General features: G+C 45.4%; 1 protein-coding gene across 2 annotated transcripts in view; it reads left to right on the plus strand.

Moving 5' to 3' along the window:
• The window catches only part of Slco2a1 (solute carrier organic anion transporter family member 2A1), a 52,514-nt gene that overhangs the window by 14,900 nt on the left and 15,760 nt on the right, over nt 1-21,854 (plus strand). Inside the window, exons 2-6 of one of the 2 annotated variants that reach the window (XM_090323562.1) lie at nt 6,843-6,980; nt 9,942-10,104; nt 18,373-18,603; nt 19,410-19,508; nt 21,131-21,267. In XM_090323562.1, coding sequence (XP_090179688.1) covers nt 6,843-6,980; nt 9,942-10,104; nt 18,373-18,603; nt 19,410-19,508; nt 21,131-21,267 — 768 coding nt within the window. The remainder of the gene's footprint in view (nt 1-6,842; nt 6,981-9,941; nt 10,105-18,372; nt 18,604-19,409; nt 19,509-21,130; nt 21,268-21,854) is intronic. The other variant, XM_090323563.1, reaches the window with a different exon arrangement.

Consider the following 21,854-nt stretch of genomic DNA (forward strand, 5'->3'; position numbering starts at 1 on the left):
ATGGCAGTTGGGGAGCTATGTTTGTCTCTCCTTCCTCTTCACCCAGTGGTATCCTGTGTGAAACCAGTAGGGAAGAAACCATGAGAAACAGCTGGAAAGATATGATGAGATCTGTAACAGGCTAAAATAAAAGATCAAAAGGTAGGAGATTACCTGAGGGCCTGGTGTGTAGCCTGCACTTTAGAAGTCATAGGAAAAAAAAAATTCTGGAAGGGATGAAACACAGGTATGTGAGGCTAGATTAATTTCCCAGATTAATTAGAAGCAGTGCCCATGGTTTCCTGGAAAAAATATACTTTGAAACAAAATTATCATTGGCATTTGTGTAAATATGTGTCCAAATTCTTTTCCAGAAATGCCTAAAGTCTTTTTTTTTTTAATTAAGCCAAAGAAACTTTCCTTGGCCGAAAACAAGTGCCATCTTGTCTTTGGGGAAAGATGGTTCAAGACTAATTTGTTCAGTTGAAGAGAGGTCCCAGTAGGGAGCCTGCTTTGAATCCATTTGTGTCAGGAAAAAGGACATTCAGACACAGGAATATGGAAACAGTGCTATTTTATATCCTTCCTAGTCTTTGTTCTAATAACAAGATGGGATGTCAATATTTTTTCTCACATCCTGGAAGGATTTGAAGATGAAGCCCTTCCCTTCCTGCTTTCAAGAAGAAAAGCCAGCTTTGTAGAGAGAGAAAGTGAGGATGGGAGATACTTTAAAAAAAAAAAGCTGAATGAAGCTAAAAACAATGGTTTAACATTTTAGTTTAATCCAACTCAATCAGGACTTGGCTTGGAGACAAGCCCTGGCCAGGCTGAGAAAGAAAGGTGGGAAGACAGGCCCCTCGGACTTGGCTTCCTGTGTCTGCTGTGGTTTCCTGTGGCCAACGCTGAGAGCAGACACACCTTCCTCCCAGAGCTGTTCCCATGGATCTTGAGAATGGCTTTTCTTAATCCCTAGGGCAGCTCTACCACACAGCCAGGTCCTTCTGTACATTGTAGAGACTGGCAAGGGAGGAAAGGACCCGGAGAGAAGAGAAACAAGGGAACTTGTCAAGAGCCTGACACCAGCCTCTCCTCAGGCAGGATCTCAGACCTAGCTCCTCAGACTGGTTACCTTCTCAAAAACAACGTGTGATAGAAATCTAAATCTATATGTTTCTTTTGAGATAGTTCTGATTTTTTTACTTCCAAGAAGGGTCAACAGAACATTGTCTTACAAACCACAAACTTTTCCCAGTGCATGTTAATACTTCTAAAGATGCCTTTTAGAATTCTACTGTGAATACCACCATCAACTTTGACCCCAGGCTGGCTATTTTAAATATCTTTAAAATTTCTTTAATCATTACTATAAAAGTACAGAGGGATGATAGTTACATAAATCAGGTAAAGAGTATGTTTCTTTTTGGACAGTATCACTCCCTTTATTTTGAATATCTGAGCGTTATCTGGTGCAGGCATTCTTCCTGCATGGAACATATTTGATTTCCTGAATCACTTCTTGGTAGAGACGCTCCCTGTTATAGCACTGGGCCATGGTTTGGATTCAGAGCCTCTCCCTGTAGAGCAGGGGTGGGCAGGCTGATTGGTTGAAGGAGACCCTCCATTCCAGGCCATACCTGATACCTGGCTTTGCTTCCTTCATATTTTAGAAGGACAGAGAGACAGATTTCCTCTGAGGATCTCTCCCTGCCTCCCACTCCCTTCAGCTTCTGAGATCTCCAATAGCATCTAGAGACTTCTTTGTCTCGGTTGCATTAAGGCCTCTGTGGGCCCCGATTCTCACTTCCCGGGACGTCCTGTTGGTGAACTCCAGTCAGAACTGAGAATGAGCCAGGAGTGGAGAAATCTTAAGAAGAGACAGAGACAAACGGAGCTGACCTTGCTCTCTGGCCACATGCCTTCAATTGAAGGCCTTCCCCATTTGGAAGATTCTAGCATATAAATGAGTTAGCCAGATCCTTGGGTGTAGTGGAGGACAGGAAGGGTCTGTGTATGTTTTGTGTATACTTTATGGCTTGAAGGCTTAACCAAGCTTTAACCCTGACCAATGAAGATTTGACTTAATGATCTCCTGACATTATTGAAGTTCATTTAGCCAAACATTGTTTTTTACTTTCAGGATAGTCCTGGATAAATTACTCAAGATAGTCAATACTTAACATATATATATATATATCAGAGCCGGGTGCAGTGGCTTATAGCTATAATCCTAGCTACTCAGGAGGCTGAGATCTGAGGATAGCAGTTCAAAGCCAGCCTGGGCACTAAAGTCATGAGACTCTTATCTCCAAGTAACCATCAGAAAATCAGAAGTGGTGCTATGGCTCAAGGGGTAGGGTGGTAGCCTTAAGCTGAAGAGCTCAGGAACAGCGTCCAGGCCCAGAGTTCAAGCCCCACAACCAAAAAACAAACAAAACCCCCAATAACGGCTTTATGGGAAATGACTGTGCCCAACTGTAGGCTGTGGATATTCTAAGCATGTTTTAAGGTAGGCTGGGTAAAGCCATAATGTTTGGTAGGTAAGGAAAATCAAATGTACTTTCAATTTAGGGTATTTTCCATTTCTAATGGGATTTATCAGAATGAATCCCTATGATAAATCAAGGACCATTTGAATATATTTCTTGGAGACTTTCTTTTTCCTCCCACTGGAAAAAGATATGGAAAGCTAGAATCCTTTGTTTCCTAGGGTTAGCCCCAGGAAATAAATTGGGTTTGTTATTCAAGATGGCAAACAGAAAAGCGCGGTGCCAGTGACTCATCCCTGTAATTCTAGGTATTCAGGAGGCTGAAACCTGAGGATTGTGGTTTGAAGCCAGCCAACCAAGAAAGTCCATGAGACTCTTATATCCAGTTAACCACTCAAAAGCTACAAGTGGAGTTGGGGCTGAAGTGGTAGAGTGGCAGCCTTAACCACAAAAAAAGCTAGGGGATAGCCCCTAGATCCTGAGTTCAAGCCCCAAGACTGGCATCATCCTCCCCTCCCCATTATGATACTAGTAACAAATAAATAATGACATAAAAACAGTAACGGGAAAAAAACTTTAAAAAAGAGAGTAATCTTTGACGATGACTCCATATATCCATAATGGGCTAAATAAAAACTTTTTTACTATGGAAAAAGAAGGAGAGCCATGATGAGTGGATAAAAGGGTTCAATAATTTCCTCAGTCTGCACAGTGATTTGGAAACACTGAGGGATGGAATAGATTGGGAAATGTAGGTTCTCCGGACACCTGAACTCAGGGGAGTTCTTAGGGTTGGCCTAGCCACAGAGGTAACAGGTATAGAGCCAACAGGCATGATGGGAGGCAGAAACAAAACTGGAGCTGGGGATCCCTGAAGTACTAGAAAAGAACAGCTTTCACCCCAGGGAAGACATGGAACAGCCTTGTCCTCATCAATCATGAGAACTGTCATCTGAATGTGGGCGTTTGTGCCCAGGAGGGAAGCCCTGCTTCTCTGACTCCCAGCTTGCTTGCTGGAGTGAATGACAAGATCATACAAACGCCGACAGAACCGTCAGGAATTGGGAAGCGCAGAGAGAAGCAGGGATACAAGTCAAAATGAACGGATCCCTCAACCTTTAAAAAGTCTGCAGCCTGAAGTGACCAGTCAGGAAAACTATAGACTAAGCATAGTATTTTGAGATTATGGGGGTGTGATCAGTAAAAAAGCTGAAAGTGGAAATCAGAGGTGGGCGTCTCCTTAAACTGCAATACAGGGAGTGCTTGAACTTAGTGCAGGCTTGGCTTGCCCATCAAAACCCTGACAAGCTGCTTGGCCTTTTAAACACATACCTGTATTGCACTGGCTCATGACAAAGAAAAAAAGATTGAATGAAAAGACATGTCATTAGGTTTCAACGTCCCCGATCAACTACAGGATGATGGTGACAAACACCTCCTGAATGCCACCTCTGTTCTCTCTATCCTTTCTTCAAAGAGAATGTGTCCCTTCCAGAGAGGTGTTCCTGCCTATTTTTAGTGCAAGTAAATCAGCCTAAGATGGGAACAGAATGCTTATGAGGCCAGATCTTAAGTCCCCAGAGGTCAAGAGAGCTAAAGCAAGCATTACCGACAGTCCCTTCCCTCATTCACAAAATGGCACAGTAGCCTTTGGCACACCCCTGAATAATGCCTGCATCTTGGTGGTGTAGGAGAAAGGTTTCCATATACGCTATTTTCTCCTTCCTTCCTTCCCTTCTTTATTTCTTCACTCCCTCCTTTCTTTCATTTACTCCTTCCTTTGATCCTATCTTTTAAATTTTTTTTTAATTTCTCCCCTTCCATCTCTCCCTCTTTTTTCTTTCTTTCTCTCTTTTCTTCCCCTCCCTTTCCTTCCCCTCCCTTTCTTTTCTTTCTTTCTCTTCCCTCTCTTCCCTTCCAACTTCCCTTTCCTCCCCTCCTCTTCCCTTCCCTTCTCTTCCCTTCCTTCCCCTCCCCTCCCCCTCCCTCCCCTTTCTTCCCCTTCCCTTTCTTCCCCTCCCCTCCCCTCATCTCCCCTTCCCTTTCCTTCTCCTTTCCATTTCTTCCCTTTGGAAGAATTGCTCCATTTGGATTGCCTTGACAGAGTCCTATCTGTGAAAGCAGACAGCTGTCACTGAGGAATAGAAGCCCTTGTTCCCAAACAGGAAGTCACCAGCTGTGTGTCTGAGCCCTGGCTCCCTCTCTTGAAGATTTCAATCCCTCAATACACAGAATCACCTCAGCAAAGTCACATCCTAGTGGTCATAGGAATCAGGTGAAAATTTTTTTTCCTTCAAGTTTTGCTTCCCCTGAGTATTTGTGTGGATGGAATCAGAGCTGGTGGACAGCAGTCAGTCATTAACCCACAGGAATTACATTTGAGAAGTTCTGTGCAGTGTCCTCATGACCATGTAGCAACAACTGATCTACTGCTGGTTAGATCTTAGTTCCAGTGTCCAGTCCTTGTCTCACTATAGGAATGAAAAGAAACCATGTCCAGGCTGTACTTGACCCTTTGCCCTTCATCCAGAGCTGTGTGTATGGTAGTAAAGGGTGCTGTAAGAATTTGCCCTTATAGTTTATTCCTTTATGGTTGCTTTACTTGTCTTCTATTCACTTATTTTTTTTTATCTTTAAGTAGCTGTATCAAGGGGTTTCAGTTCAACAAATCAGTTTATAAGTACAATGCGTCTTGTTTATTACACCCTTTCTATCACTCTTCACCATCTTTCCCAAACCCATCCATACCCTCAAGTTACATGTCCCATTTTTCACATGTATACATTGACGTTAATGATGGTGTTCATCTGCCTAGCTTTTATTTGCCCACTCTCCTCATAACACCACTACCGCCCCCAGGGGGAAAAAACCCCACCATATTCAGCTTCCTGGTATTCGTTTGTTAAACTGTAAGTTAGTTGTTCAGAGGAGTTGCGCCATTGGAGACATCCTCTGAGCATACCATACTTGAGCCAGTTTATTTGTAAACCCAGAGGCTTAGATTCACACACACACACACACACACACACACACACACACACACACACACACACACACTCAGATATTTACATGGGTTTTGAACCTTGCAAGGTGGGCCCTTTTAATAAGCAAATTTATTCCAAATGACATTCCTGATGTTCATACTTTAAAAAAAATAGTGAACATGATTTTTTTGAGTTTCTATTTGGAATTCTTTTTATTAAGTCAGTGTACAAGTAGGGGTTCGGTTCTACAAGTCAAGCTATGAGTGTAGTGCATCTTGATCAGTGTGTCCCCTTCCGTCATTCTCCCCCTCCTCATCTTTCCCAATACCATCTCTGCCCTTAAGGTTTTTTGTTTTGTTTTTGTTTTTGTACTGGCATTGGAGCTTAAATTCAGAGCCAGGGCATTTTCCACTGCTCTTTTGCTCAAGGCTTTCCCTCTACCACTTGTTCTGCACTTCCACTTTCAGCTTTTTTGCTGCTTAATTGGAAATAAGAATCTTTTGGATTTATCTGCTCAAGCCGGCTTCAAACCGGCTCATTCCCCAGTTCTCAGCTTCCTGAGTGGCTAGGATTACAAGAGTTCGCCATTGTAATGTTCATATTTAATAAAATAAAAACATCATGGAATTCCCTTTAACATTATTTTGAATACCTTTGTTGCTTTGAATTTTTTCTCCCAAAGGAATTTTTTAATGTAACTTTATTGAAGTATAGTTTACACACAATGAAATGTACAGACTTTTTAAGGGCTTGATGAGTTTTGAGAAATACAAACTATAGCTGTATAAATTTTACCACCACAAAATAATACATTATATTCACCATACCAGGAAGTCCCTGATATATAGTTGCAATTCTTTAACTTTTTAGCTTGGATTTATAAGTATCCAAAGGTGACTTAAGTAAGAGTTGAGTCAGTGGCTTTGCCTAGCATGCATGAATCCCTGGGTTCGATTCCTCGGTACCATATACATAGAAAAAGCTAGAAATGGAACTGAGTAAATTCGCCTTGAGCAAAAAGAAGCTAAAGGACAGTGCCCAGGCCTTGAGTCCAAGCCCCAGTACTAAAGTGGAGTCAGTAGGGTGGCTAAAGTGACAAATGTACTTTGAATATGTGATGATTTGTAGATTGTTGCAACTTCTGATTTCTAGGTGATGGAAGACATCTCAGCCAGATGGGTCTGCAGCCTCTAGGAGTGGCTGTCTCGATGGAAAAGCATTCTTGATCAGGGGTTGCTAACTAAGAATATGGGAGTGAGCCATGTTACAGCATTACAGGACTGGCTGCTGGACCTCTGTGCTCCAGAGGTCCCCAAATAGAAGGCTTCATGGATCCTGGCCTGCTGTGTGTGGAGACCTCACGATGCTGTCATCTTTCTCCCCTCCACCCCAGGTGTTCGTGTTCTGCCACGGCCTCCTGCAACTCTGCCAACTCCTCTACAGTGCCTACTTCAAGAGCAGCCTCACCACCATCGAGAAGCGCTTCGGGCTTTCCAGTTCTTCCTCGGGTTTCATTTCCAGCTTAAATGAGGTGAGCAGAAGACACTGGGCCATTAGACTCCTATTGTGCCTCATCCTGACCACAGGATATGGGCGATGCAGAACAGAGGGTTGGGTGTACAGAGACCTCTCCAAAGAGACACAGAATGCAACTACTAGACTTTCTGTCAGGAGGCTTGACTCTGGTAGTGCCTCAATGCTGTCATCACTCACTCAAGGAAATAAGTCTCTGTCATGTGTGTCATCGTAGCCTTGTCTCTATGTCCCTGTCCCTGACATGTATGTCAGCATAGCCTTGTCATTATGTCCCTGGCATGTGTGCCATTAATCATCATCTCCTCCTCCTCCTCGTCCTCCTCCTCGTCCTCGTCCTCCTCCTCCTCCTCCTCCTCCTTATCCTCCTCCTCCTCCTCCTCCTCCTCCTTCTCTTCCTCCTCCTCCTCCTTCTTATCAGTTATAGGGCTTGAACTCTGGACTACTACTGTCCCTGAGCTCTTCAGCTCAGGGTTAGTGCTCTACCATGTTGAACCACAGTGCCATTTCCAGTTTTCTGGTGGTTCATTGGATAAGAGTCCCATGGACTTTCCTGCCTGGACTGGCTTTGAACCATGATCTTCAGATCCCAGCCTCCTGAGTAGCTAGGATTACACGTGTGAGACACCAGTGCCTGGCCATCACAGTCTTCTTTTCCTGTTGACTCTAGACAACAGCTTCTGGATCGTCTCAACACAGTAGTGTTGTAGGTTTCTCTGCCTAATCAACCACTGGAGCTGGCACGGTAGGTGAACCCTCTCCCAGCTCAACCCAGATGGTAACCACATCTTGGACTTCCCATGATACATTCTTGTTCTGATTGACGAGATAAGAATATCAATACAGGAACAATTGGCTTTTTCAAAGGGCAGTGTGTAGCTGGCTGGGACATGCCTCATGTTCTATTTAAGATAGAAGGAAGTCTGGTGAACGAGGGGCATTTCTCCAGAGCTGTGGCCTACACAAAATGAAAATAATGTTACCCATTTAAAGTTTCTCTTCCCTGAGCTCAGATAAACTCTTCATGAATCTGACTTTAGATCATGCCCACGGGCATGAAGCTAAACAAATACCATCAGATAGTTTGTTCCTTTGACCTGAAGATCCTAAGTGTATGATTGTGTGCCACTATTGCATGTTTGCAAATGTTGTGTGACTGTGTCTACCTGTAGAGGCATTTGTGTGTCCATGTGTTGTGTCTGTGTCTGAGGATTTGTATTCTGTGTGTGTGTGTGTGTGTGTGTGTGTGTGTGTGTGTCTGTTTATATGATTGTGTATTTGTGTCTGTGGCTGTGGATATCTGATGATTGGGTGTTACTGCATGTGTGTGTGATTGTATGTGTGTCTGTGTGTATCTGCATCTAGGGATAGCTAGTTATGTGATTGGCCATTGCATCAGTGAGTATCTGAGGATTTGTGTGTGACCTAGGGGTATAAGGAAAACCCACCCTGGTACTGGGGAAAATGGGACCCTCTGGACTGATGAGGAGTGTGCAGTATGAGCCTTCAGGCTGTAGCTCACAGCCTCAAAGCCTTCTGGGGCTGGGTGAGGTGAAAAAATCACAATCTGAGTATGAAAGTGTAAGGGCAGGGATTAGGAGTTTGGCAAACAAAACAAGCTGTGGCCATCTTGGCCTAGGAAGTGCTCCTCTTGACTGCTCTGAAAACCAGAACTGAGCAAAGTGTGTATGGGGGTGTGTGGGGGTGGTGAGGAGGTTGAGGGGAGGGGATCCTGGCAGATCAGTTCCCAACACCAGCCGCCAGTGCTGTAAGTCCCCCTGTGTTTGAGATATTGAAGAGAAGAATCTGTTTACCTAGGGGTTTTATGACAACTTTCCGAAAGCTTCCCCCACAAATCCAAAGGGATGTTCTTGGGGCATACCGGGACCGAGGAGAAAGTCCTGAAACTCTTTTCTTTTGATTAGAACAGATACGGTTTGGGGATTTGTTTTCTAGTAGGTAAAAAATAGTTCTTTAAAGACTCCAGTGCTACAGAAAAGATGTGTCCCCGAGAGAAACCCATCTAGGTCCCAAGAAAGCGAGAGGGCCTCTACAGATGAATGGGGCCAGGTACCCCATCCTTCTTAAAGCTCCCATTGGGGCGCCTCACCATCTCTCACATAGGCCTCAGTTAGCATTGCCCTCTGATGTTTTGATCAGCTTATGGAAAACGACAGGCAAGCAAGCAAGAAATGAAATCCATGCACAAGAGAATGAGAGGCTGTCAAGCTGAGTACAAGTGGCTCATGCCAGTAATCCAAGCTATTAAGGAGGTTGAGATCTGAGGATTATGGTTCGAAACTAGCCTTATCAGAAATGTCCATGAGACTCTTATCTCCAATGAACCACCGAAAAGCCAGAGTAGAAGTGTGGCTCGAGTGCCAGCCCTACGTGAAAAAGCTAAGAGACAGTGCCCAGGCCCTGAGTTAAAGCACTGGTGCACATGCACATGTACAGACACACACACACACACACACACACACACACACACATGAAGTTATTTCATGGTTTAATGAGATAATGCATGTAGCCTTTTGTTATTCTGGCTGCCAACCCAGAGTCCTTGAGTTCTTTACTTAGGCGCTAGTTAAATTTAGGAGTTTAGTTCTCAGGTGCCAACTGCGATTGGAAGCTTCCCTGGATTTTAGCCCTCCTTCACCCACCACCCACCCCAACCTGAAATTTATCCTAAAATGGTTGAGTTCTACATGTCACCAGCACTTAGTTCTCCTGGACTGTTCTTGAAGGTAGATGGTGGAATGAGTTTCTCATAACAGAAAGAAAACTGAGCGTGGGAGTGGGTGGCCTGTACCAAGACTCTTTGGGAAAGGTTGGCATAGCTCTGCCAGGGCTCTGCTGATGCTTTCTAGTTTTCCTGGGTAAGGTATGGTCAAGTCTCCTTGGGTTGTGGATAAAGACAGGCTCTAGGTCTCACTTGGTCCCTCGGCTCTTTCTGCAGATCAGCAATGCAATCCTCATCATCTTTGTCAGCTACTTTGGCAGCAGAGTGCACCGGCCACGGCTGATTGGCATTGGGGGTCTCCTGCTGGCTGCAGGGGCCTTCGTCCTCACCCTCCCACACTTCCTCTCGGAGCCATACCAGTACACATCGGTCAGCATCGGTGAGTGATTCCCCCAAACAAGGGGATGAATGCAAGGCTCTGGTGCAGCCAGGCGCCAGGCACCAGGGGCTCACGCGTCATCCCAGCTACTCAAGAGGATGAGATCTGAGTATTGAGATGCAAAGCCAGCCCAGACAGGAAAGTCCATGAGACTCTTATCTCCAGTTAACCAAATACACACACACACACACACACACACACACACACAATGTCATGATGGAAGGGTCTGCTGGGTTCTGCTTCTGGAAGCCTCTCTCCTAGCCTTTCCATAAATCACTAGTCATTCATCCTAAGTGCACTGTGATTTTGGATCTGTTTGCATTTAAAGCTGAGTCCTGAGTCGGGTCAGCAAAGGATGGAGACACTCATTGTCCTTCCCCTGTACGTCCTCTCTTCCATCTAGATAAAATGTTAAGACCAGTGGTGAAAGAGTCAGGAGTTGACCTCCCCCCATACATGAAGATGGGACTTAATGAAATCAGGAAGGGAGCCTGGGGCACTGGGGCCAGGCCATGGGGAAGGGCACCCTGCCAGGCCGTCACACACCATGTCCTGTTCAGCCTGGCGCGTCAGCTCCCCACAGCCTAGGCCCAAAGCCCAATAACATTTGCTTTGAATAGCATAGCCATGGGCTGGCGGTTAGAGATGGCCTCGCTCTGCTCCTTGTTAGGGAGGGCGGTAGGATGGGGTTCACTCACTATGACCCCCAGTGGGAAATGTTCTCAGTGCTCATAGTGCTCAGCTCATCTGAGAGAAGATGGAGGAGGCTGTGAGAAGGACCACAGCTTGCCTCACAGGGCCCCAGGGACATCCACAAGCCAGGAGAATGGACTGTTTTGTTTGGGCAAATTCTAATTGCAACAACAATAGGACCGAGCAGTCACGCTCAGTCTGGCTAGGATTGGAGCAACAGCTGGGAATGCTCAAGGCTGAGCTATCTTCAGGGCATCTTCCTAGTGCCAGGAGGTGGGATGGAAGAGGAACTTTGGCCCCAGGAACTGCATCTGGGGGAATCTCACTGGGCCCCCACACAGGGTCCCAACCCAGTGTGCATGGGTATGTGATGTGCTAATAGGAGCAAATAAACATATTCATGCATCTCACTTGGTGGTGGGAAAAGGTTGACAATGTGATTCTTATTTCAAATGTATTTCTATGCACACTTTAAAATGATGCAAGCTTGTCAGGAACAGAACAAATGCATTTCGTTGAATGCAGCTGTGGAACCATGAGGTGACTGAAGTCCTGAAGCTGGGATGGGAGACTCTCTTATAGGGCAGGCTTGGGCCCCGTGCTAAGCCTCAGCTCTTCCCTGAGGAGGGTGTGATAGAACCTCAGAACAGGGGTGAAGGTTGTCAAGGGGTATATCCCCACAGTTAATCCAGTGACTGGCACAGGTGGTGCATGAAAGAGTGGTTCTTAGACCCAGGGCGGGTGGGGACAATGTAGGTCTAGGATCCTTAGGATCCCTAATGAGGAAGCACCCTGCTACATTTAAAGAGTCAAGACGCAGCAGTTCTTGACTTTGGGCTGGGCATCCAGGGGGCTCTGGTCCTCACTTTAGGTCCTCTGCTCTAGTCTGGAGTCGGGCGGGGGGCAGGGGGAGGTTCTTCAGCATGACCCCTGCTCTACCCTCCCCTTTTGTACACTCACCTTTGAGGCTATGAATTTCTCTGGTTGGAGTTTTAAACTGCCATCCTCCTCCGTTTCCAAATCCTCATACTTGTGCAGCTTGGGGAATTTTTTTTTTCTTTTACTAGTACTAGAGTTTGAATTTGGGCCTCTCACTATTGCTTGGCACTCTGCTGTTTTGAGCCACAGCTCCACTCCAGGCTCTTTGCTGGTTACTTGGAGATAAGCATCTCATGTGTTTTCCTTCCTAGGATAGCTTCAAACCACAATATTCCCAGATCTCAGCCTCCTACGTGGTTAGGGTTACAGGCATGAGCCCCTGGTGCCCAGCAGAGCATGGTGGCTTTGGTGTGATGGAAAAACCATATACTACAACTTTCAATTCTAGCTCAGCCATTCAAGTCTTAGGGGAGCAACTTTACCTTTTAGAACCTCTTTACCTGTAAAACAAGAACAGTAATACCTTCACTTTCAGTGTGTTTTGAGAGAAAAACTAAAGTGAAATAGTATAGGTAAAGTGCCTGGCGCAAGTTAGCAGTTAAACAGATTTCTATTTATCTACCCCTTGTGGTATTTGAAATCTGTTACTCATAAGTAATGGCCCCTAGACTTATTATCATAGTAGACTGCTGACTTTCTCCCTGCTTCGAGCACAACTATTCTCAAAACAAACATGGGAAATGGAAGAATAACTATGTGTTTTAGTAAATAAATAAAATAAATAAATAATTTTTAAAAAATAAAGAAGGGTTGAACATTTGTGGGAATCATGGCAACCTTTAACAACTAATTGGTAATTTTGAAAAAGGCCATGCATGCAGACATTTATGGATGTTTAGATTTTCTAAATGTCAGTGGGGTCCAGAAATGTGCCCTGGTGCTTTGGCAGAAGAGACTAAGAGACCCAGCCAAAGTCTTGTCCAAGTCTCCATCTAGAAGGCACACAGAGACTTAAGTAGATGGGAAACGGGCCAGCTGACCTGAGTTCAGTTTTCCCCGGAGATAACAGAAAGGTCTTTGGAAACTAGTATCTTCGGGGACTAGGTGTAAGCCCCTTCCAGAGGGAAGTCTGCCTTGCCAGACAATGGATATATCCCGCCCAGCAGGAAACTTCTCAGAGATTAAGCAGGAAAGGGGAGTGGAGATTGTATTTTTGAAAGAGCCCAGAAAAGAAAAGGAAGAACCACTTTCTAGTTATTCTTAAAGCTTCCAGGCCTCCACCCACTGTTCACTTATCCCAAGGTTGTGTCTGGGAAGGAAGGTGATGGAAAGTTGCCAGAATGGGTTCCTAAGGGACTGTACCCCTTCCTCTGTACACTCCCCCAGAGCACATGAGCCACGAACACAGAGTCCTGACACCCAGCAGTGGTGTGAAATGGAGAATCCAGGAGGAAAGCGAAGGGCACCTGGTGTGCAGGGGACAGTGTGTGTGTGTGTGTGTGTGTGTGTGTGTGTGTGTGTGTGTGTGTGTGTGATCCATTTGTGTGTAAGGAAGGGATTTCTAGTTTGCAGTATGACTGCCTGGATATGGAAAGGATGGATGTAGAGATGGAGGTTGAGTGGAGATTGAGAATGAGAGGTATATATGGAGCCAATATCGGGAAGTGGATAATGGAGGTATGGTAATATACAGAGTGCAAGTATGACAGAAAATTGGGGGAGTGTGCATATGTGTGGGTAGGGATGTGGAGCAAAGTGGTGGGTGATAGGTGGCTGGAAGTTACCCTTAACTGCCAGTCAGGTAGGGGTGTATCTACTAGGGATAGGGGGTGAGGGGATGGCAGTCAGTGTGTCAGTGTGAGAGTTACACAACTTGTCCAGTTGGATGCATTTAACCTGAAAATGGATGAGGGAGAGAGAGAAAAAGTGAAAGAATCTCAAGACACATGGGTGTTATTAATTCAACTGAAAAAGAAGTAGCTATGAACAGATGAGCTGAGCAAAACCTAATGAGATTTGATGGTCCACATTTTTTTCAAATGCATGGCATGGGGTGGGAAAGAAATAAACAGGAAGACATGATAGAAAACACGTGGCTGCTTGTGCCGAGTACCAGGCAGGGAAGGCCAGTGAAACAGCAAGGACTCCAAAGAGCCAGTGTTCTCTATGGCAGCGGGGTGGTAGATTCTCCCAAGGCCCCAGCAACTTGAACAAGCAACTTGATCCCATCAGGTTATTCCAACATCTGTCTGAAACCCTTCTCCAGGCCTAAAAAGATGACCCTCATTTCTCCAGGGTATTCAGCCCTCTGGCCTGATGAGGACCCAGGGAGAGCATGATTCCCTTCCTGTCTCTGGCCCCGTGGAACATGTTCGGTCATGTTCTTTATCAAGAATGAAGCCGGTAGCATGCCAGCTTCAAGCCAACAGTCCAAAGGTCTTGGAGGCAAGCTGTGACATACTCCCCTGGTGAGAGTAGGCCAGTTGTGGTTTACCCAGGGCAAAGGGAGCATCTCCTTGGAAGTTGACATCTATGCATACGAGTCGGTGGCTTTGAGTAATCTAAGGAACCAACTACTATCTGGCTGGGGACTATGGTTAGGAGAAACCATTGCTACCAGGCCAGGAGTTCAGCCTAGTGGTAGAGTGCTTGCCTAGCATGCACAAAGACCTGGGTTCGATTCCTTGGTACCACATACATAGAAAAAAGCCTGAAATGGTGCTGTGGCTCAAGTGGTAGAGCTCTAGCCTTGAGAAAGCCCAAGGACAGTGCTCAGGCCTGAGTTCAAGGCCCAGGACTGCCAAAAAAACAAACAAACAAACAAACAAATAACAAAAAAAAACCTCACTGTTTGAGAAACCATTGCTACCCCTGCCCAGAGAACTTTGGGCCTTTAGAGATGCAGAGGAGGCAGGGAGGATCTGTCCACTCTTTCTGTCACACCTACTAGAGCAGAGGCTACTGGCTGAATCCAGACACCTCCTATGGCTTAAAGGCTTTGACATGTGGACCCCAGGGTTTATCTAGGCACTAGTCTCACCCTGCCACCCCTTCCCCCAAGAGGTAGGGAGCTAAAAGGGAGAGCTTCCTATAGGGAGTATAGATTTTGGCAGGACTCAGAGTGAGCTGGATGGCTCAAATATTGAAAGTAGGGGAACAGCCAAGAGGAGTCATACAATTCATCCTCCTTGGCTGGAAGCCTTCCTTGTAGCCTTGGGTCTAGTTCTGAATTTTAGTTCCCGGACTGTGTTCACAGCCATTCTTAGACTTGGAATCATGTCTATGCTCCACCTTCATCCTGAGGACAGGCCATCAGGCCGTGGAGACACACCTGGGAACCTCCTCGGGCGAATGCATGTGAACTCTCCCTGAAGACACTCCAGCCACGTGTTCCCATCTGGTCTAGCAGGATATCATGAAAGGCTTTGTCAACAGGCTTCTTCCAGTCCCTAAACAGCTTGTTATTATGGCTTCCTGCTGCTTTTAGAGCCCTACTAACATAGGAAATGAGATGGGGAATGGGCATGAATGGCTTTGGATGAACTCATGCCATTTTGTGTTTAATTCAAAGAGCTCATTATGGGCCTAGTCCTAAAGTGTAAATCTACCTCATACCCAGGGGGAATGGGTGGGGGAAAGTTACTAATGAAGCTTGCCCTTTGTAGATTGTTGAAGTCAAATGGCTCTCCTGAGCTGCCACCCTACCTGTGTGGGAACAGTCGTGGCTCACGCCTGTCATCCTAACTACTCAGGACGCTGAGATCTGAGGATCTCAGTTCCAAGCCAGCCAGAGCAGGAAAGTCCATGAGACTCTTATCTCCAATTAGCCCACATAAAGCTAGAGATGGAGCAGTGATTTAAGTGGTAAAGCAGAGAAGCTGATAGATGGTATTGAGGCCCTGAAGTTAAGCCATCTATCATGACACAGGTGTTGGCTTTTTTTATATCATCTTTTATATATCTTTTTTTGTTATTATTGTTTTTTTAATTTTCTGTCAGTTGGATCTTGAAGTCTGGGACCTGGATGCTGTCCCTAAGCTCCTTTTACTCAAAGCTAGCACTCTGCCACTTCCCACTTTTTCTGTGATTAGTTGGAGGTAAGAGTCTCATGGATATTCCTGTCTGCTTCAATCCTTGATCTTCAGATCTCAGCCTCCTGAATAGCTAGGATTATAGGTGTGAGCCACCCATGCCAGGCTTGTTTCTTTATGTTGGGAATACTCAAAAATCACATTTTGAAAAGTACTCAATGGTTGCCATTGTGCATTATTTTAGTGGTCATATATTTAGTTGGAATTCATCATCATATTTTTAATTATCATACAGATATTACAAGGCATTATTCTATTTTGAAGGTGAGGAGACTGAAGTTCATAAAGGCACCTGACTCACAAACAATAGCATTGAGATTCTAATGTAACTTTCTTCTGTTGTCCCACTGTGTCCCCAGTGACTGTCAACTCTGTTGAGCAGAAAATGATCTTCTCCTCCTTTCTCAAGATAAAACTCACAAAGCCTTTGCTTATAGAAAAGTGTTTTTGCAAAGCAGGTTTACGTTTGGAATAGAAAATGTATTATTACGGGGGGGGTGTGTGTGTGAATGAACAAGGTCTATGATGGGTCACTTCTGATTTGCAAACAAATGACAAGTGACTGAGATCGCAGATGGTGAGTTCAGAACGGCCTGTTCCAGCCCACCAATGGGTGTTGCCAGAGTTTCGGGAAGAACAGCCTCTGAATAGCTGAATTTAGGAAGATGAGGAAATAAGTCCTCAATTCTGAAGGAGGATCTGGGATTTGTGCTGAATAGACCAGGGTTTTGGGCATTTCGGCCACGCTTCTTTCCAGAAACACCCCCAGTCTGTCTCTACTGTTTTATAGATTGCTGCTAGGGTCTGGATTTGCTAACCTCCTTCTTCTAATACCCTACTTGTACGTAAGTTTTATTAGGTGGACCCTCAAGAATCATGACAACGATTGTTCCTTTGCTGCCCTGAGGTTCCCGGCAGAATTACCTCTTCACAAAATGACAAGTGGAGGAAAGCCCTGTTTGCCATGATCTTCTCGTGTCTTTCTAGGTCCTTCTTTCTCTACCCCTAACTCCAAACATTGGACATAGACTTCTTCTTAAGTTCACCATGGCCCCTTGACTGCTGGAGCCTGCCTGCTCTGCTCCATCCCTAATGGGTTTGCACCTGAGGGAAGCAGAGCTTCCTATGTTTTGAAACGGACTGACAAGGTCCAGAAATCAGAACTGAGCACTCTGTGTATTTAAATTGTGTGTTGAGTCAGAGGGTTGACTCACATACTGCTGGGATGGGACTAGGGTAAGCTGGAGGAGGCAGGGAAGGCACTGGCCTGTTTCTAGTTAGTACCATAACCCTGTGAAAACTGGCAACCAGGCCTCTGGTGTCCTGGAGGGGGAAAAATATCAGCTCTTGATGTCCTTGAACCTTCCAGAAGTCTGCCTTGGGAGCAGATGAGAAACAGGCTGACTCTCGCTCATGAAGAATCTTCCCCTGAACCCTGAAAAGGTGGTGATGGTGGACTAGGGTAGTGTTTGGTGGTAGCTGGACCAGGTTGGCTTTTTTCAACATTAATACAGGATTTGACATGGGAAGATAGGAGAAGCTTGGGGAGATAAAACATTCCAGATAAATGTCCAGGTATAGGATTTAAGAATTCCTATGCTAGGTGGCAAGCTAAGGGAGGAAGTGAGGAGTACAGCCCAGATAGCCACTCCCCCACACCAGTTCTGTGGACAGGAGCTATCCACTGTCACGGTCGCTAAATTGAAAGCCTGTCCATATGAATGGTCTTATAAAGGTCGCTTATTCCCCTCTTTCTCCTTTCTGTCCCTGACACCTATTTCTGTCTCTTATTTTTAAGAGAAAAACCTAATTATTGAAATTCTAGAAGACTCTGATCTCTGGGGTCATACTTAATCTCTGTCCCTTTTCACAAATTTCAGAATTTTAATCAAGGATGGGCTTAGGTCCATTCAGATTTGGCACAAAGAAAAGAGAGTTCTCTGAGTACGCTTGACTCAATATGGAGGGAAGAACAAGCCAAGAGAAGCTCAGAGAACTTGGATGGAATTGGAGCCAACTGATTATTATTTTTTTGAAGTTCACATTTTTAATAAAAGCAGTTTCTGACATGTAATTTGACATTTTTAAAGTTAATAATAGTTAAGTGGTCCCTAGAGTTTTGCCTTCTGGACATTGCATTAGGTCAAACTTCATGAGGATTTTTGTGGCATTGGTGTAGCATGCAACATGCGCTATGAAGACTTAATAAGACAGTCAACATTTTTTATGATCCTTGATGGCCATTAAATATCCTACACACAAAAAAAGTTTTTGCTGTTCATGCCAGCAACAATGTCCTAATAAATGTGAATTCAGTTAAATAACGAGAACTAGCAAAAGCAAGGAAGGGGTGACATTGTCCAAATAAAATTGTACACATTGCCTTGACTTATGGACTGGTAACCCCTCTGTTACTAATAACAATTCGATTATATTTTTAAAAACTCAGAGACTGGCATTTCATTTTGCCAGGGGAGTTATGCGCGCGCAGGCAGGGTGGGGCTACAACATGGCCTTTGGTCCGCTCCTTCCCTGCTCCAGCAGCGGGGGAGAAGGGCCATGACTGGAGGCCAACCAGTGGTAACCGTGATGGTCATTGTCATAGCAGGGAACCACAGCAACATCCAGGCCGAGCTCTGTCAGAAGCATCAGAAGGATCTCTACCCTAGCCGGTGCCATAGTACCACGCAGGACACCCAGAAGGAAACCAGCAGCATGTGGGGCCTGATGGTATTTGCCCAGCTGCTGGCTGGCATCGGGACAGTGCCCATCCAGCCATTTGGGATTTCTTATGTGGACGACTTTGCGGAACCCACCAACTCTCCCCTGTACATCTGTGAGTCGTGAGTTTGTAGCAGGTGGAAGGGAAGGAAGGGGATGGGGTCTCATGCTGGTGTGGTGCTTGCTGAGGCCCTCCGGACTGAAATGAAGTCCGATGCTCAGTGCCTTACAGCAAAGCTGAACTGAACAGACCTGGTAGGAATGTTGGGGCTGTATTAACTGCCCAGCCTTTGTGGCTTGGGTGAATAGCTAACTTCAGGATTCCAGGTTCCTGACCCACGGGGTGGAGCCAAGCCTATCAATGTACCGTGAGGCTGAAGGTTTACATAAGCTAATATACACGCCCAGCTAGCCCTAGTGTAGACCTTAAACAACAGCTGCTACTCTTGGTACAGGCCCCAGCACACATGTCTTCTCTGTGCGGTCAGCCCAGGAGTGGGTTGGCCCTTAAACAAGCACCCACAAAGAAAGATCACTTATGGCTGCTGGAATGCTCAGATCTTCCCCTTGACCTTTTGAGGGCCCAAATCACATAGGACACACCCACAGACTCACTCCATAACCTCTTGCTAGGGTCACCACGCTCTGTACCCAAGGGAGGTTTCACCCATCAAACATACCGCACCCAGGCTAGCAGGTTTAACTGGTAGGTGGCTGGAGGAGAAGTAGATTGAAGTCCATGTCTTGAATGGTTCTGGCCTTGTCTGTGGGAGATGCCACAGGCATGGGCTTGTTTGTACCAGGGGAGAGGGGTAGGAACCAATAGGTGACATCTCAGGGATTCCCCCTCAGCTTGGAAGTCTAGGATACTGAACTCCCTCAGTAACCCTCAAACTCCTTCCTCCTTGTTTCTGTTTCTAGCCATCTTATTTGCCATTGCCGTATTTGGACCAGCTTTTGGGTACCTGCTGGGCTCTGTCATGCTACAGATCTTTGTGGACTATGGCAGGGTAAACACAGGTAGGTATGTACAGGACACCCATCCCATCACCAGATCCATGGGGTGTCTCCCATGCCAAAGAACTCTTTTTCTTAATTTTTGTTTTTCTTCTTCTTTTTTCTGATAACTCTATATTCTTTACCTCATATAGAGTGTATTTACATGTACAACTGTGGAAGGGTTAGAAGGAGGGCACAGAATCAGAGAAAAAGGACTGGGGCTGGCAGTTTGGCCTAGTGGTAGAGTGTTTGCCTAGCATGCTTGAAGACCCAGGTTCAATTCCTCTGTACCACATAACATAGAAAAAAGCCAGAAGTGGTTCTGTGGCTCAAGTGATAGATCTCTAGCCTTGAGAAAGCCCAAGAACAGTGCTCAGGCCCTGAGTTCAAACCAGGACTGGCAAAAAAAAAAAGATGTTTTAGGCCAAGAATTTGGCCTAGTGGTAAGAGTGCTTGCCTAGCATGCATGAAGACCCGGGTTCAATTGCTCGGTACCATATACATAGAAAAAGCCGGAAATGGTGTTATGGCTTACGTGGTAGAGCTCTAGCCTTGAGAAAGTCCAAGGACAGTGCTCAGACCCTGAGTTCAAGCCCCAGGACTGGCCAAAAAAAAAAGTTTTTTGTTTTTTTTTAAAAAAATGAAAAGGGCTGGAAAAGGGCAGCAATGGAGTGCACTGGACATTGATGAAAGTGAACTATGCAAATTGTGTGTGGAGAGGAGAGGAATGGGCTGGTGGAGATGGAGATGGTGGAGTGGGAGAGAAGGAGGGAACAGATGACACAGTGAAAGAAAATGTACTTATTATTGACATATGTAAATGTAGTCCCATTGTATATCACCTCTAAAACAACAATAAAGCAAATTAGGGGAAAAAAAGAGAGTGTTGGGTTACTAGGAAGCCAGATTTGAAATTTTTGGATGAAATGGTACTTATCCTTAACTATGGACAAGGGACTCAGTCTCTCAAATGCTCAGTTTCCTGGCCGACTCTACACTGGAGGTGTAGAGATGTTATTTCTGTTTCACAGTCGTACTAGGAAGAAAACAGTAAGATGAAAGGTATAAAACATGTATGATCTGTCTGTACCATGGTAAACCCTCTGGAGGCTTTCACCATTACTTGTGCCAATGGCTGGAGATAAAATTAGGTGAGGAGAAAGTATCATTCCTTATGATTTTCTGATGCTAGAGTTTCCTGTGCTGTGGGCTTTGCTCTTTAGAAAGACTAGATGACATGGAGAAGAAATGTTTCCTTATCAAGCTCCTAGCTCATAGCTTGAATTATCTTCATTATGGAGAGAAAGTTAACTAAATACTCCCCGGCTAGGTGCTGGTTGCTTGTACCTATAATCTAGCTACTCAGGAGACTGAGATCTGAGGATCTCAGTTCAAAGCCAGCCAGGAAAGTCCTCATGAGATTCTTATCTCTAATTAACCACCAGAAAACCAGAACTGGTGCTGTGACTCAAAGTGGTGGAGCACTAGCCTTGGGTGAGAAAGCTCTGGGACAGAGCCCAGGCTCCAAGTTCAAGCCCAATGACCAACAAAAAAAATGTCTTTAATCTCTTGAATGGTTTCCCTGACCAATACAGTGAACACATGTATTCATTCAATACTTGTATTCTTTGGTTTCTCTTCAGCTACAGTTAACTTGAGCCCTGGTGACCCACGATGGATTGGAGCTTGGTGGCTGGGCCTGCTCATTTCTTCAGGCTTCTTGGTTCTCACTTCTTTCCCCTTCTTTTTCTTCCCTAGAGCAATGCACAAAGAAGCAGAGGTAAGTTTTTTTTGACAGCCCATGACTCTGTTAATAGACAGGAGTTAGAAAGGGGAGGCATGTGGACTAGAGATGTAACTCAGGTGGTAGTGCTTACTTAGCATGCCTGAGGCTCTAGGGAGGAGGGAGGAAAGTAAGAAAGGACGGAAGAAGGAAGAAAGGAAGGAAGAAAGGCAGGCAGGCAGGGAGGGAGGGAGAGAGGGAGAGAGAAAGGGAAGGAAGGACATTGAGGATCTTGGGCTCGCTTTCTTTCTTTCTTTCTTTCTTTCTTTCTTTCTTTCTTTCTTTCTTTCTTTCTTTCTTTCTTTCTTTCGTCAGTTGTGGGGCTTGAACTCTGGGCCTGGGCATTGTCCCTGAGCTCTTCAGCTCAAGGCTACCACCCTACCCCTGGAGCCACAGCACCACTTCCAGTTTTCTAGTGGTTAATTCCAGTGCAGGGTCTGGCTTTGAACCATGATCCTCAGATCTCAGCCTCCTGAGAAGCTAGAATTATAGGTGTGAGCCACCACACCCAGTTCAGGCTTGTTTTGTGCCAGTGAAGTTGAGGATGGTCACCTGGTGGCAACATGGAGGCTAGGTTGAGATTG

The sequence above is a fragment of the Megascapheus bottae genome, chromosome 32 (assembly GCF_031878675.1).
Source record: "Megascapheus bottae isolate mThoBot1 chromosome 32, mThoBot2.hap1, whole genome shotgun sequence".
Taxonomy (NCBI): domain Eukaryota; kingdom Metazoa; phylum Chordata; class Mammalia; order Rodentia; family Geomyidae; genus Megascapheus; species Megascapheus bottae.